The sequence below is a fragment of the Mus caroli genome, unplaced genomic scaffold (genome assembly GCF_978045245.1).
Source record: "Mus caroli unplaced genomic scaffold, Mus_caroli_1 scaffold_13, whole genome shotgun sequence".
In the NCBI taxonomy this organism is placed as follows: Eukaryota; Metazoa; Chordata; class Mammalia; order Rodentia; family Muridae; genus Mus; species Mus caroli.
In genome coordinates this window covers 42,294,591-42,311,163 of record NW_028227268.1, presented here as the reverse complement: position 1 = coordinate 42,311,163, position 16,573 = coordinate 42,294,591, and the positions used below count along the sequence as shown (strand labels likewise).

Sequence of the window (16,573 nt, the reverse complement as noted above, 5' to 3'; positions counted from 1 at the left end):
TCATCTCGCACACCCAACAGCCACAGAACTGCCCTCTCCCCAGGGTGTGATGTCATCACTCTCCCCAGAGTGTGATGTCACCCTTCTCTGGACTTTCAAGGACATTCTCCCTACAGAGAAGCCCCACTTGGGAGATTCTCTTGTGCTTTAGCTTGACTGGCAGGAGGTGGGAGGTGATGCTAAGCAAGTTTCTAGATTCCGCTGAGCAAAGAGACAGTGGAAGGAGCAGAAGCCACCTCTGAGCTAGTGTGATGAGGCTGCCACTCCGGGGCCGAGAGCACAGATCTGATCCACATGGCTTTCAGGCTGGGGAACTGCTCTGTGGCTGAGGGCTTACCCAGCCTTTCGTAAGGCACAAGGTTCAATTCCTGGCCTTAGGAGGAAGGAAAAGGATTTCTGTGTCAGGAAGAGCAGACTCTTAGCACCTCTTCAAAGGCTTTCAGGGTGGAAATGAGCCTTGGGTAGGAGGGACAGATATATGTACCCTGCCTGCCTGCCCGTGTGGGACACCTTCTGTTCACTGGGGCAGCTTTGTGACACCACCAGATGTGGCTGAAGCAGGTGACTTGGTTTGGGATCAGTCCCAGTTGGAGCCAGTCAGGCTTGTCCTTTGAATCTTGGTTTCCCATCAGTAAAACGAGAAACTTGAACACGGGGTTTGTCCCACCATACACAGACCTTCTGAACAGTCCAGAGGAAGCCGCAAGGCAGCATGGTATCGAAAGGGGAGGAGATGGAGCCTGCTGCTGCGGAGTTGCTCTGCTCCCGTGGCAGAAGGCGAGGGACAGGGCTGGGCTGCACAGCGAGTCCAACACTCTTGATGGTTTTCACTCTCTCTGTGCCAGGCTCCTTGGCGGTGTCTGTGGCTGACATGACTGCACCTGTTGTGGGCTCTTCCGGAGGGGTGTATGCGCTCGTCTCTGCCCACCTGGCCAACATTGTCATGGTGAGCAGCCCCTGTTCCCTGTGGGTCTTCCTATCTCTCCTCTGTCATCACTGAGCTTGGACATCCACCCTCTATAGTTCTCTCAGCCCAGGCCTGCCACGTGCCAGGCTAGCCTGCTGTAGCATGGCTTATAGTTGCATCTCCCTTTGCAGAGCCATTTCACCTGAGTCCTTCCCAGGATGAGGTCATATTTTCTCAGGCCAGGCTTGGCCTGCAAATATGCCTGTCTCCCTAGTCCACCTGTTTCCTCAAAATTTGTTTTAAAATCTGGCCACTTAGTGTTTTAGTTAGGGTCACCATTGCTGTGATGAAACCCCATGACTGGGCTGGAGAGATGGCTCAGCGATTATGAGCATGGTCCTGAGTTCAGTTCCCAGCAACCACAGGTGGCTCACAGCCATCTGTAATGGGATCCGATGTCCTCTTCTGGTGTGTCTGAAGACAGCTACAGTGTACTTACATATAATAAATAAATAAATCTTAAAAAAAAAAAAAAAAGAAAAGCAGACCTTATAAGAGTAAGTAACCTGCTGGGCGTGGTGTCGCACGCCTTTAATCCCAGCACTCGGGAGGCAGAGGCAGGCGGATTTATGAGTTCGAGGCCAGCCTGGTCTTTAGTGAGTTCCAGGACAGCCAGAGCTACACAGAGAAACCCTGTATCAAAACAAAATAAAACACACAAACAAAGAATAAGCAACCTGCCCAAGGTCATGACCCCACGCCGCACTTCCTGACAGCCATCTGGGTGTTGTCCCTTGTTCCATGTCCCCTGATAGCCATCTGGGTGCTGTCCCCTGATCCAGCCCTTCACACAGTCAGGGTCCCGTTCTTTTTCCCTCTTTGTTATACAATTTTAGGGAGACAGGCACCTAGGCCTGAATCCTTGATGCCCACTCCTAAAAGGTGACCTGGTGATCACTCACTCACTCACTCACCCACTCACGGCTTTGTCCCTTGGGTTCTCACCTCTGAAATGAGGTGATGTGTAATGGTTGAGAAAGAAAATGAAAATAAACACTTGAATATTAACTTAACTCCTCATTCTTTACAAAAGAACCCAGGCAGACTCAGACTAAGCAGGGCCTTCAAATTGGTATGTTGAAGACCCTGTGGTGGGGAGCTTGTCTAGTTTAGAGGCAGTGGAGGCCTTTTGAATGGGACTCGGCTATCCTCACACCCATATTAGCCTAAGGAGCCTCTCTTCTTTATACACTTATTCCCCTGTGCCTGACTTACTCACCCTGCCTACAAGGTTTGGGAGGGCAGGGGGGAGGGAGAGTCCAGGGAGGTAACAGATTCCCGGGAGCCCCTCCTGTTCCTGGCCCTGTTGTCACTTTTTTTTCCCCCACAAGGCACTTGTGATGCTCGGGTGTCACAGTTTTTTGGAGTCTCTACATTCTCCCATGGTTTCATCTGGGTTTTTGTGTTTTGGGTGAGCAAGCCATTGCCACATTATCTAGGATGTCCTGGAACTCATAATCCTACCTCAGCCTTCCAAGTGTGGCGTCTGACTTCTCTTCCTCCCTCCCTCCTTCTTTCCCTTCCTTCTCTCCTTCCCTTCTCTTCCTCCTCTCCCTCCTCCTTCTTCTCCTCTCCCCCTTCCTTCTCCTCCTATCCCTCCCGCTCTTGTTTTCTTTTCCGTGGTTAGGGTTATCCCACGCCAGCCTGGGACTCACTGTGTAGTCCAAGCTGACCTCAAACTTGTGGCAATCCTTCTGCTTCAGCTTCAAGTGCTGGCAGCCCAGCACAGCCTACTGGACTCCCTGCTTTCCAGGTCAGCACCATGCTCACCATGCTCACTGCCTCTCGCTCTGTGCCTTCTTCTCCTCCCCTCCGCACCTTTGTGAGCTGAGAGGGAGAGCAGGAGAGGGAGAGAGAGAACCTGGGTGACTACATTTGCTACTGGGCTAAATTCTGGCAACTTCCAGTGTGTGCAGAGAGACTGTGGGCGGGTGTGGGAGAGCAGGCCTGAGTGTGTGCTAGCAGAGAGACTGTGGGTGGGTGTGGGAGAGCAGGCCTGAGTGTGTGCTAGCAGAGAGACTGTGGGTGGGTGTGGGAGAGCAGGCCTGAGTGTGTGCTAGCAGAGAGACTGTGGGTGGGTGTGGGAGAGCAGGCCTGAGTGTGTGCTAGCAGAGAGACTGTGGGTGGGTGTGGGAGAGCAGGCCTGAGTGTGTGCTAGCAGAGAGACTGTGGGTGGGTGTGGGAGAGCAGGCCTGAGTGTGTGCTAGCAGAGAGACTGTGGGTGGGTGTGGGAGAGCAGGCCTGAGTGTGAGCTAGCAGAGAGACTGTGGGTGGGTGTGGGAGAGCAGGCCTGAGTGTGTGCTAGCAGAGAGACTGTGGGTGGGTGTGGGAGAGCAGGCCTGAGTGTGAGCTAGCAGAGAGACTGTGGGTGGGTGTGGGAGAGCAGGCCTGAGTGTGTGCTAGCAGAGAGACTGTGGGTGGGTGTGGGAGAGCAGGCCTGAGTGTGTGCTAGCAGAGAGACTGTGGGTGGGTGTGGGAGAGCAGGCCTGAGTGTGTGCTAGCAGAGAGACTGTGGGTGGGTGTGGGAGAGCAGGCCTGAGTGTGTGCTAGCAGAGAGACTGTGGGTGGGTGTGGGAGAGCAGGCCTGAGTGTGAGACTAGGGTGGGTGTGGGAGAGCAGGCCTGAGTGTGAGCTAGGGTGGGTATGGGAGAGCAGGCCTGAGTGTGAGCTAGGGTGGGTGTGGTGGGTGTGGGAGAGCAGGCCTGAGTGTGAGACTAGGGTGGGTGTGGGAGAGCAGGCCTGGGTGTGAGGGTTTGGGGTGTGTTCCCCTTTACACACACAGCTCAGTCTGCTGGGGGCCGGGGTGCTGGGGGCTGCCTCACATGGCCCTTCTAAGTGGGTCATCCTCTATCAATTCTGTCTTTCCTCAGACAGAGCTATTCCTCTGAAATCTGCCTCCTCTCCCTCCTCCCCCTCTTCCCCCTCCTCCCCCTGCCCCAATTCCTCTCAGCTGGAGAAGGAAATACTGACCTTCTCCCTCCCATTCCTGCAAGATAGGGATGGGGACAGGGGATGGGGGGGGGTTGGTGGTGAGCGAGCACAGTAGAAAAAGAAGAAGGCAGGAGTTTATGATGGTCTGCCCCCTCCTGCCTCGTGGGAAGCAGCTGTGGTACCCCAGAAGGTCTGGTGGGGAGGACAGTCCACTCAGCACTGAAGGGTAGGTCACAGGCACCCAGGGACCTGGGAAACAGTTCTGGTCAGTTTACACTTCTGTCTGGTGAGCAGCCAGCCCCTGGCCATGGAGATAGCAGTTCCATTGGAGACCTTCACGCCTTTCCAGAAGAAAGCAGCTCCCTGCCTGCCTCCTGGGAGCTGATAGTCCTTGGAGCTTAATATAATGTACTTCCAAATCCCCCTAATAATCTAGGGACTGCTTTTACCTTTAGCTCTATGTTGAGAAATGGCACAAAAGGCCAGACTGGTCTATATATTGAGTTCTAGGACAGCCAGGGCTACATAGAGAGACCCTGTTTTTTAAAAAGTACCATATCTGTGACTGAGAAGTGGTTAAATATTAGCAATTTCATATCCCTTAACCTAATAGATACACTGTTGATTTACTTCCAAAATGAGGGTGGAGTGTTCATTCACTAGACAGTATCTCATCAGAGTAAACGGTAGAAAAACTATGGATTTGACAGTCAGGAAATCTGGATCTGAGAGCCATTTGATGGCTGGGCCTGTCACTGTGAGCTCCTGGGGCTCCCATTGCTGTCATAAGGTAGTTGTTAGATAGATGTGAACAAACAAGCCAGAACGTGCTTTCCACGTGGCAGTGAGAACCTGCGTGCACATATGCATGCATACTTGTACATGTAACTGATTACATTTGTGTTTTATTTTGTGGGGAAAGACGAGGGTGCATATGTGCCCTGGTGCAATGTAAATATCAAAGGACAACTTTGAGAGTCAGCTCCTGCTTCCTCGTGCTTCCCCAGGATTGAACTCAGGCTTGCCGACAGAGGCCATTTCCTACTGAGCCCTCTTGCCAGCTTTGTATGTGATTATTTAACGTATGAATTACACTTCATATCTACAGACAGAGATCAAAAAGTGTGTGCTTAAAGCTTCTGCTATATCCCAGAAAAATGGGTAGCTCTCTGTTCTCAGGACTAGCTGTTAAATTTGAGATTTCTTGCCCTACATAAAAGTATGTCTTGTGATTGTGGTAGTACACACCTATAATCCTCCCATTTGGAAGGCTTAGACAGGAGGATCAAGAGTTCAAGGCCGGGCTGGCGAGATGGCTCAGTGGTTAAGAGCACCGACTGCTCTTCTAAAGGTCCGGAGTTCAAATCCCAGCAACCACATGGTGGCTCACAACCATCCATAACGAAATCTGATGCCCTCTTCTGGACTGTCTGAAGCTTAAAAAAAAAAAAAAAAAAAAAAAAAAGAGTTCAAGGCCAGCCTAGGATACATAGAAAAAACATGTCTCAGAAGCAAAACCAGGATCTGGGAAGGTGGCTCGGTAGGTAAGGGGCTGACTGCAGCAGCCTGAGAACCTGAGTCCAGGCGCTAGGACCACGCAGAGCTGGGTGTGGTAGCGTACCCAGCATCCTTCTAAGGAGATGGACTATGAGACAAGACAATCGCCAGAAGCTCATGAACCAGCTAGTCTGGAAAATGCAGTATCAAACAGTAAAGACCCTGTCTAAGCAATGTCCTTGACCGTCACATCTGCACCTTGGCACACCTGTCTTTACTCACACTCAGAATCACACACATAGATACACACATACACATGGGAACACAAACAATTAGTTTAATAGACCCTGAATGTGTGTGTATGTGGTGTGTATATGTGTGTGTGTATGTGTGTGTATGTGTGTGTGTGTGAGAGAGAGAGAGAGAGATTTTTAAAAACTTTCAGTTGACACCAAAGAATTAAAGTCAGAAACTATTTCAGCCAAAAATGTGGCTCACAAAAAGGCTTTCAATCAAGACTTCTTATTTTAAACACTGAAAATAGAAAGATCCACCTGATGGAATAATTTATTAATTGCCTGATGGGCCCATAACCCACAGTTCCATTTCTAAATATGCAAGCTATTTACTTACACTTTGCTGTGTGTTCGATGTTTTCCTAAAATATTTGAGAAGCAAATCTTTGCAAACTGAATTTCATTGTCAAAGCTCAAGAAAGATAGCTGCTAAAACAAAGAAAAAACCTCTGCCCTAAGGTTTATGTAATTAAGTGAATAGCCTCTTGTAGGAGAGATAAACCATGCCTGATTTATGTACCATGCTTTCATGGTGTGTGTGATTGTGTATGTGTGTATTTGTGTGTGTGTGTATGATTGTGTTTGTGTGTGTGATTGTCTGAGTGTGTGATATTGTATGTGTGTGATTGTGTGTGTGATTGTGTGTATGTGTGTGAAATTATGTTTGTGTGTGTGTGGTTGTGTGATTGTGTGTATATGTATGATTTTGTATGTTTATGTGTGAGTGATTGTGTGTGTGCGTGCGAGCGTTGTACTGAGCATTGAACCCAGGGCCTCACACACGCTAAGCAAGTTCTTTTAATTGGGTGAACATGATGTGAGGGAGACTGGTACCCTACTTGTTCTGTGGCTGTGAGAGGGACTGGAATTAGAGGGCCTGTTTCCCAGGGGCCGAGCTCTTCCACACTTAGAGCAGAGGCAGGGCCTGTTGTGTGAGACTCCTCTCCTGGTACTCATTTCCTGGAGGGAATAATGGGTCTGTAAAAATAAGAAGCTGAAGGGCAGAGAAGACTCTGTAATTTAACCCCTTCACTGCTGGGAGATTGGAATTCCCTCAGCTCCCTGAGCAGCTGGGGAGAGAAGAAAGGCAGACAAAATGTTTCACAATCTCTTAGAGAGTGGTTGTGAACTGGGGGAGGGAGGGAGTAGCATATGGAGTTGATATGGAAGGGTGAACTCATCATGTTTTTCCAGGGTCTGGATTAGACTGAGATTTTACATTATACTAAGATTAGACATTGATAGGATGCCCATAACATATAATTACTATTTTATGCTTGTTAATTCATTTCATTCTTTATAATCATCTGATAAAGTTGGTAATTGACATAGGGACTGTTTGTGTCAAATTCACAAACAAGGACACTGGAGAAAAGGGAGTTAAGAGCTGGCAAGATGGCTCAGCGGGTAAGAGCACCAACTGCGCTTCTGAAGGTCTTGAGTTCAAGTCCCAGCACCCACATGGTGGTTCACAATCACCCATAATAATGAGATCTGACGCCCTCTTCTGGTGTGCCTGAAGACAGTTACAGTGTACTTATGTATAATAATAAATAAATCTTTGGGCCAGAGCAAGCAGAGACTGACCTAGCGGAGTTGACCGGAGCTAGCAGAAGTCCTAAAAATTCAATCCCCAACAACCACATGAAGGCTCACAACCATCTGTACAGCTACAGTGTACTCACATACATAAAATAAATAATAAATCTTTGAAAAAAGTGGGGGAGTTAGGAGCCTCCCCAGTGATGGCTGTGTCAGATCAAGAATAGACACTGCGATATGTTCGCTTATTTATTTATTACTTTCTGTGTGCCTCCACCTCTGCTTTATGTAGTGCCCAGGGCTTTGTGCATGCGAGGGAAGCACTCTACAACTGAGCTATATGCTCAGCCCTGGATAGTGTTCTTTAAGGCTGATCCCAGATGAAGAACAGAAGGAGTACAGAGGCGGAAGACTTCCGCAAGGGAAGACAGCTGAGATATTCTAACTCACTCTACCTGACTATGTCTCAAGACCCAGTGGAAGAGACCACATTTTCATATGCAACATTGAGACCATGCAAATACCTGTAATCCAAGCAGTTGCAGGGCCAAAGCACGAGAATCACAGTTAGAAGCCAGCCTGGATATATAGCAAGAACATATCTCAGCCTGGCCTGTCCTGGGACTTACTCTGTAGACCAAGCTGGCCTCAAACTCAAAGAAATCTGCCTACTTCTTCCACATGAGTGCTGGGATTAAAGACATGTGCCACCACTACCCAGTCAGAATTTACTTCTTAATAAATCATTTTCCTTTCTTCCATCCCTGCCTCCTTCTTTCTTCTTTTTCCTGGGACTAGAACTCAGGGTCTTATACTTGCTAAGGAAGCTCTCCTGCCATTCCACCTCCTTCTCACCCCGTGTAACCTTTACATGTACAGTCCGGCTATCACATGTGGTCACACTCCTGGGCAGCAGACAGCACCATGCCATCTACAAAGATATATATATATATATAGATATATATATCCGAAACTGAAGCATGAGCCTGTGATCATAGCATCTGAAGGCCACGTGGCCTACCACCTTCTGGCTGCAGGAGGAACGAGGTCCACTTCAGGGATTGGGTTCCTGGGTCCATGAGAAACACAGCCCCTATCAAGATGCTTTGATAGGGGCTGGAGAGATGGCTCAGCAGTTAAGAGCACTGACTGCTCTTCCAGAGGTCCTGAGTTCAAATCCCATCAACCACATGGTGGCTCACAACCATCCGTAATGAGATCTGATGCCCTCTTCTGGTGTGTCTGAAGTCAGCTACAGTGTACTTATCTATAATAATAAATACATCTTTAAAAAAAAAAAAGATGCTTTGATAGATACTAGAAGTCCCAGTCTTACCCTGCCATTTGCTTCTAAAGAGAATCCAACAAGCAGATGTTAGACTTTGTCGTTTAAGAGGGCTGTGTGCCGTCCACCTCCCTAATGAAGGGGGCTGGCTGTGGACAGGGTCTTAGTGTGATTCCTGTTGAAGGTCTGGGACTTGGTACCTTCCAGCCTTCCAAACTGATCCTCCTCCTCCTCTTCCTCCTCCTCCTCCTCCTTCTCTTTTTCCTCTTTCTTCTCCCCTACCTCCTAGTCTTCTTTAACTCTGAAAGATTTTAAGTTTATTGAATACAGAACACTTGTTATTTACAAAGCAATTAGCAAAATAACTTACCAGACAGTACATTTTATAATCCTTTTGAGATGTTTTATCTTATTCACTTCTGTGTCTGGGGCTGAGCAATGTGTGTACCATGCTGCATGTGTAGAGGTTAAGGGACAGCTTGCAGGAATCACTTCTCTTCCCTCTGTAGATCCCGGGGAACAGATTTAGCTTATACTTGGCAGCAAGCCATCTAGCCAGCCAAGGAATATGTTTTTTTTTAAATAACTATAATTGTGCATTTGATTTTTTGTTTTGTTTTGTTTTGTTTTTTCAAGACAGGGCTTCTCTATGTACCCCTGTCCTGTCCTGGAACTCACTCTGTAAACCAGGCTGACCTTGAACTCGGAGATCCACCTGCCTCTGCCTCCTGAGTGCTGGGGTTAACAGCGTGCTTTTCTACCGATGCTTTTCTGTCCTCCCTCCCTTCCTTCCTTTCCTCCTCCTCCTCCTCCTCCCCCTCTCCTCCTTCTTTTGGTTAGGAACCCTTTCTTTATCTTAAGAAAATGAAACTCAGGGGCTGGTGAGATTGCTCAGCTGTTAAGAGCACCAGCTGCTCTCCCAGAGGTCCTGAGTTCAAGTCCCAGCAACTACACAGTGGCTCACAACCATCTGTAATGGGATCCAATGCCCTCTTCTGGTGTCTGAAGACAGTGACAGTGTACCCACATACATGAAATAAATAAATCTTAAAAAAAAAAAAGAAACTCAAACTCTTAGAAGTTATGGCTTGTTCACAGCATTAAGACAGAATACTTCGAGCAAATTCTGATTAAGAAAAAGGAAATTTTCTCTGCAGTTTTTCCAAGGCTTGCTTCTTCCACTTCCCCACTACTTGAGACCCCTGTGAAGTTTACAATGCCCTGGAGCAGGGCCTGGGACAGCCAATGGGGCAGAGTGAATGGATGGGAGGGAACCAAAGTCCCTGGCTATGCCTAGTTTCCTCTTTAGCCAAGCAGAGCCCACTCCACTGTGTGTGCATGCGTCTGTGTAAGTGGAATTGTGCTTTGAGTACTCCGCAGAGGAGCCCCTCAGAAGAATCCCACGGAGGAGTCTTTTGTACAGTGAAAAATCCTTTTGTAAGGTGAATAATTGTATTCTGTTTATTTGCTCTGGAGGCTTAGGGTTTTTTGAGATTTTCTGGGGAGAGAGAGGCTTGTTTGAAGGCCATCTGGCCACTCCCCTCCTCTAGCTCACGCCTCAGGTGCTGAAGCCCGCATTTGGTACCTCAGTGACAAGAAACCCATAACCCACACAGCAGGCCCTTAGGTTTTGTGCATGTTAGAGATGGACTTGTCTAGAACACGAGCAGTGATTGCACATTGTCTCGGCTCAGCTTGAGACTCGACCACAGTGAACGTGACCCCTCCTGGGTTGGAGGGTTGGAGGCTCCCGTGGTCCTCACTCATTCTTCACGGGCATGATTCTTACCCTGATGGTTCCAGGTTGACCCCGCTGGGTGTTCTGTTCCACATTTCTTGTCACCCATGGGCCACAGCAAAGAATCCAGCTCTCAAGGAGTTCACTGTTGGAGGTGGATCTACATGCTGTGTAGACCTGGGATAATATTACCATTGTCGGAAATCTTAAAGCCATGCTGGAATGGTCTATCGCTAAGCCCTAGCCCTCACTCAGCACTTCCTGGAGTGGCTTCTTTTCAAGTCTTTTCAAGTCTCTTCCTTAAGGGGAGGGGTCTCATCCCAAACTGACAGAACTCTCTCCCTTTCCTCTAGAACTGGTCAGGCATGAAGTGCCAGTTCAAGCTGCTGCGGATGGCTGTGGCCTTGATCTGTAGTGAGTATGGCTGGGCCTTCAGGGACGGGTGAGGGGGACGTGTGTGGAGGGGTGAGGGGGACGTGTGTGGAGGGGTGAGGGGGACGTGTGTGGAGGGGTGAGGGGGACGTGTGTGGAGGGGTGAGGGGGATGTGTGTGGAGGGGTGAGGGGGATGTGTGTGGAGGGGTGAGGGGGATGTGTGTGGAGGGGTGAGGGGGATGTGTGTGGAGGGGTGAGGGGGATGTGTGTGGGGGGTGAGGGGGATGTGTGTGGAGGGGTGAGGGGGATGTGTGTGGAGGGGTGAGGGGGATGTGTGTGGAGGGGTGAGGGGGATGTGTGTGGAGGGGTGAGGGGGATGTGTGTGGAGGGGTGAGGGGGATGTGTGTGGAGGAGTGAGGGGGATGTGTCTGGAGGAGTGAGGGGGATGTGTGTGTACAGGCTCTGTCCTGACCCTTCAAGAGTCCGTAGTAAAGTGAGGCCTATCAGTAATGTGGCCACGGCAGGGACGTTCTGAGAAAACCTTTCTCTTCATATTGCTTGATACTTCTTAATCTTTTTTTGTTTTGTTCTTTGAGAGAGGGCCTTATGTAGTCAGTGTTGGCCTTGAACTCAACAAATAGCCAAGGATGGCCTTAAACTTTTGATCCAACTTTCTTCACTTCTCACACGCTGCGATTAAAGCTTCTGTCACCACACTGGTTTTTCTATGGAGCTAGGATTTGTGTGTACTGGGCAAGCAAGCACTCTACCAACTGAACCACATCACCCAGACCCTTCCTAAATTTTAAAAAATGGTTTTTATTTCATGTATGTGTATCTGTTGTCTGTCTGTATGTCTGTGAACCACATCTATGTCTTGTGCCCAAGGAGGTCAGAATAGGACATCAAATCCCCTAGAACTGGAGTAATAGAAAGTTAGGAGCCATCATGTAGGTGCTGGGAATTGAACCTGGGTCCTCTGCAATAGCAACAAGCACTCTTAACCACTGAGCCGTCTCTCCTGCCTCACTTCTTAGACGTTTTATAGACACGCCTTTAACCCCAGTCCCTGGGAGGCAGAGACAGACAGAGCTACAGAGCTACTTCCAGAACAGCTAGGGCTACAGAGAGAAACCTTATCTCCAAAACCAAACCAAACCAAAAACCAAATAACAACGTCAAGAGCAGTATACTTGTAATTGCTAAGCTATCTCTCTAGCCCCAAGAGGATTGAGTTTTGAGGCCAACTTGGACTACTAAAATATTGTCTTTAGGTTGCTTCCCAGCCCCCACCACTTCTGCCAAAAACAAAACAAAAAGAAACGCTTTCCATTTTCGTAGAGTCACAGACCGTAGTGACACGTATGTGCAGCTTGTGCTGGGACCTTAGTCAGGACAGGTCATCTGTACTGGCTGAGAAGCCTAAACATAAAGACTAGCTGTGCTCAGCAGCTGACCAAGTGTAAGAGGGCAAGTTGTAAGCTTTGTGGTTCACACCTTTAATCCCAGCACGTGATAGGCTAAGAGAAGTGAAACTCTGTAAGTACAAGGCCAGTGTGGTCCACGTATCCAATTCCAGGTCAGTCATGTATAGTGAGGCTCTGTATAGCTGCTCTTTACTACTTTGTGGGTTCTTTTTCCCACACTCCCCGGTTTCCTCCTGTCCCCTATTGTTTTTTTAAACAAAATAAATTATTTTAATCAAATATTGCAGTATATTTGATCATACTATGAACCCAGAGATTCTGTTATTTACTAGAAAAACCTGTTTCTAGTTGTGGTGTGGCTCAGCCTTTAGCATACTCCTTCAATCCCAAACAGTGAAGGTAAAGTTAGTTTGTAGAAGGAAGCACCTGGGGCTGGAGAGATGGCTCAGTGGTTAAGAGCACCGACTGCTCTTCGGGAGATCCTGAGTTCAAATCCCAGCAACCACATGGTGGCTCACAACCATCTGTAACAAGATCTGACTCCCTCTTCTGGAGTGTCTGAAGACAGCTACAGTGTACTTACATATAATAAATAAATAAATCTTTAAAAAAAAAAAAGAAGGAAGCACCTATGTTTAAAAGCGATGTCTAATTGAGCATCAGACAAAGTGATGAATCAGAGAAAGATTTGACAGAAGAGGATCTGCCCAACTCCCCTGAGAAGAGAAGAAAGAGAGGCTACTTAAGGGAGAGCATCACTGAGAAAATGAGAGAGGAGGCAGTTTTACCAGGGACAGCTGTTCTGAGACAGGTTGCAGAGGAACAAGCTAGACACAGGTGAAGACATAATGAGCCAGAGAATGAAAAGGAGCCAGAAGATTAGAACAGATTGCTAGGGGCTGGAGAGATGGCTCAGCAGTTAAGAGCACTGGCTGCTCTTCCAGAGGTCCTGAGTTCAATTCCCAGCAACCACATGGTGGCTCACAACCATCTGTAATGGGATCTGATGCCTTCTTCCAGTGTGTCTGAAGACAGCTACAGTGCACTCATATAATTAAATTTATAAATAAATAAATCTTTAAAAAAATAAAAAAGAACAGATTGTTAGAGGGCTGGAGAGATGGTTAAGAGCCCTGACTGCTCTTCTGAAGGTCCTGAGTTCAAATCTCAGCAACCACATGGTGGCTCACAACCATCTGTAATGAGATCTGACACCCTCTTCTGGTGTGTCTGAAGACAGCTACAGTGTACTTAAATATAATAATAAATAAATCTTTGGGCCAGAGATTAGCAGAGGTCCTGAGTTCAATTCCCAGCAACCACATGATGGTTTACAACCATCTGTACAACTACAGTGTACTCATATGCATAAAATAAATAATAATAATAAAAAGGAACAGATAGCTAGAGCAGAGCAAAGAGTCTGTCTCAGAGAGAGAGAGAGAGAGAGAGAGAGAGAGAGAGAGAGAGAGAGAGAGAGAGAGAGAGAGCAATTAATCAGTTTGGAGAGGAGTTTGAGCCAGGACAGCTGAGTTGAACCGGCCAGAGTTCAGAAAGAGGTAGAAAGAAAGTTTATTTGGCAGTAAATCTCAGAGGCTGAAAACACTCTAAGCCTAGATAAGATTGTGTGGAGGCTAAAGTTTCCAGGTTAGCAGATGGAGGTAGCCTTGGAGATGACAGGTGAATGAAAGATACATTTGCACCCTATCTCCAGATAGGAGGAAAAGATGGAGAGAGGAGAGAGAGAGAGAGAGAGAGAGAGAGAGAGAGAGAAACCTTGAATCTGAATCTAATTTTGTCTTGTTTCTTCTTTGAGCATGACTACAACAAACCACAACCAACCCTCCTCTCAGGGCTATATCAGGAATATATCATTTATATACCCTCTGAAACATTCCCAGGATTCCAAATGCCATACAACCGCAGAAACTATCTGTAGCGGTCAAAACCACACCTCTGCTAGAGCATGAGGCAAATTATGGTCAGCTGCTGTGAGCAGTCCAAAGCAACCCCCATTCCTACACCTGAGAATAAAACAGAAACACTTCCTAATAACCGTATTGTGTGTTTTATATGTAGTTTATTTTTATTTTATGTGCATTGGTGTTCTGCCTGCTTGTGTGTCTGTGTGAGGCATTAGATCCCTGGAACAGGAGTTACAGACAGAGGTGAGTTGCCATGTAGGTGCTGGAAATTAAACCTGGGTCCTCTGGAAGTGCTTTTTAACCACTGAACCATCTCTCCAGCCTTTCTTGGTTTGTTTGTTTGTTTGTTTGTTTGTTTGTTGTTTAAGAAACCAAAATTACAACTCTGTCTAAAAAAGTGGGGAGGGTGACAGTATGCCTGGCAGAGGTGACACAGGAATAGGCCTTAGTAGGCAAACGATCATGGCAGGAAAAACTGGGGCTTGGGACTGTGTGTACTTGTGAGAAGAAATAAAGTCAACAAGATCATAGGAGTTAGATGATGGTGGCCTTAAAGGTAAAGGCAGAAACATCTATCCTGATACACACACTGAGAGGCCACTGAAGGCTTACAACAGGAGAGAGGCTGAAGGATATGACACAGAGAGACATAGCTGCATTATGATGTCAAAAAATGGATTGAGGGGTTAGAGAGATGGAGTGGTGGTTAAGAGCACTTGCTTTGAAAGTAGGTGGATCTGAGTTCAAATCCCTACCACCCACGTAAGAAAAGCCAAGCATAGTATACTTGCCTGTAATCCTAGCATAGGGGCTTGCCAGCCAGCTTATTCTAAACAGTGAGCTGTAAAATTCAGGTTCAATTAGAGACCCCATCTTTAAAAACAAAAAGGGGGTGGGGTAGAGGGACTAGAGAGATGGCTCAAGGGTTAAGAGCATTTGCTATTCTTACAGAGGACTTGCGTTCAGTTCCAAGCACCCACACAACAGCTCACAACTATCTGTAACTCCAGTTCCAGGGTATATGACACCCTCTTCTGGCATCTGTCTTAGGGTTTCATTGCTGTGTAGACACCATGACCAAAGCAACTCTTATAAAGGCCAACATTTAATTTGGGCTGGCTTACACTTTCAGAGGTTTAGTCCATCATCATCATGGCAGGAAGCATAGCAGCATCCAGGCAGGCATAGTGTTGGAGGAGCTGAGAGCTCTACATCTTGATCAGAAGGAAACTATCTTCTGAAGGCAGGCAGAAGGAGGCTCTCTTCCTCCTTGGGTGGAGTTTGAACATTAGGTGCCCTCAAAGCCTGCCTACACAGTGAAATACTTCTTCCAACAAGGCCACACCTCCTGAGCCAGGCAGTGGTGGTGCATGCCTTTAATCCCAGCATTTGGGAGGCAGAGGCAGGCAGATTTCTGAGTTCTAGGCCAGCCTGGTCTACAAAGTGAGTTCCAGGACAGCCAGGGCTATACAGGGAAACCCTGTCTCAAAAAACAAGACAAAACAAAAAACAAACAAACAAAAAAAACTTTTTCTGGGGCTGGAGAGATGGCTCAGTAGTTAAGAGCACTCACTGCTCTTCCAAAACGTCCCAAGTTCAATTCCCAGCACCCACATATAAGGCCACACCTGTCTGTCTGATGTCCCCTGGTGTGCAGATATACAGGCATGCAAAGTACCCAAGTACATACATACATACATACATACATACATACATACATACACCTTTTTTTCCAATGATAAAAGCTAACCCAGTGATGGAGGGGTGGAATCCATCATCTTTCACACTTTTTCTTAACTGGCTCCAGGATAAGCTCAGCAGGAAAACGCCACCAGGTTGGCTTGGCTGAGCCAGCTGCTCCTTTTCCACCCTCTGCTGGCTGTCCTTGGAATTGCAGCTCTTTCTGAAGACACCTGGCAATCTATGCCCAAAGGGAACGTTCCTGGGTGGAATGGTTAAAGGTGGAAAGAGGCACTCTGGTACAAGAAGTGGTACAACATCGCCATCAAAGGGCTGTCTTTTAATCTGCCAGATTTGCCTTGGTTTGCCAGTTTGTAAAATAAGGCTAGTACCTTCTCTCTCAGGGACCAAAGAGATGGCTCAGTGGTTAAGAGTGCTGGCTGTTCTCCCAGACCACCCAAGTTCAGGTCTCAGAACCCACACTGGGCAGCTCCCACAGACCTGTAATTCCAGCTCCAGCTCCAGAAGTTATGATGTGCTATTCTGACCTTAGCAACGCACACACACACACACAATACAGATGAAAACTTAAAAGCAAAAAAAAAAAAAAAAAAAAAAAAAAATGTACTCTCAGCCTGACTTTATGGTCCATGTCTTTAATCCCAGGACCCGGGAGACAGATCTCTGTGAATTCAAGGACAGCCTTGACTACATTGAGTTTTAGGATATCTGGAGCTCCATAGTAAGGCCCCATGTTGGAAAGAGGAAAGAGGAAGGAAGGAAGGAAGGAAGGAAGGAAGGAAGGAAGGAAGGAAGGAAGGAAGGAAGGAAGGAAGGAAGGAAGGCAGTCTGTCCTTTTTACCATGCCTTGAGTACTGGGACATGGGATGGCACTATTGCCCAGCCCTGAAG

General features: G+C 47.4%; 1 protein-coding gene across 3 annotated transcripts in view; it reads left to right on the top strand.

The window, feature by feature from the left end:
- The window catches only part of Rhbdl3 (rhomboid like 3), a 55,008-nt gene that overhangs the window by 35,202 nt on the left and 3,233 nt on the right, over positions 1 to 16,573 (top strand). For 2 of the 3 annotated variants that reach the window (XM_021178181.3, XM_085829762.1), the window contains 2 exons: positions 846 to 946; positions 10,610 to 10,670. In XM_021178181.3, coding sequence (XP_021033840.1) covers positions 846 to 946; positions 10,610 to 10,670 — 162 coding nt within the window. The remainder of the gene's footprint in view (positions 1 to 845; positions 947 to 10,609; positions 10,671 to 16,573) is intronic. The other variant, XM_085829763.1, reaches the window with a different exon arrangement.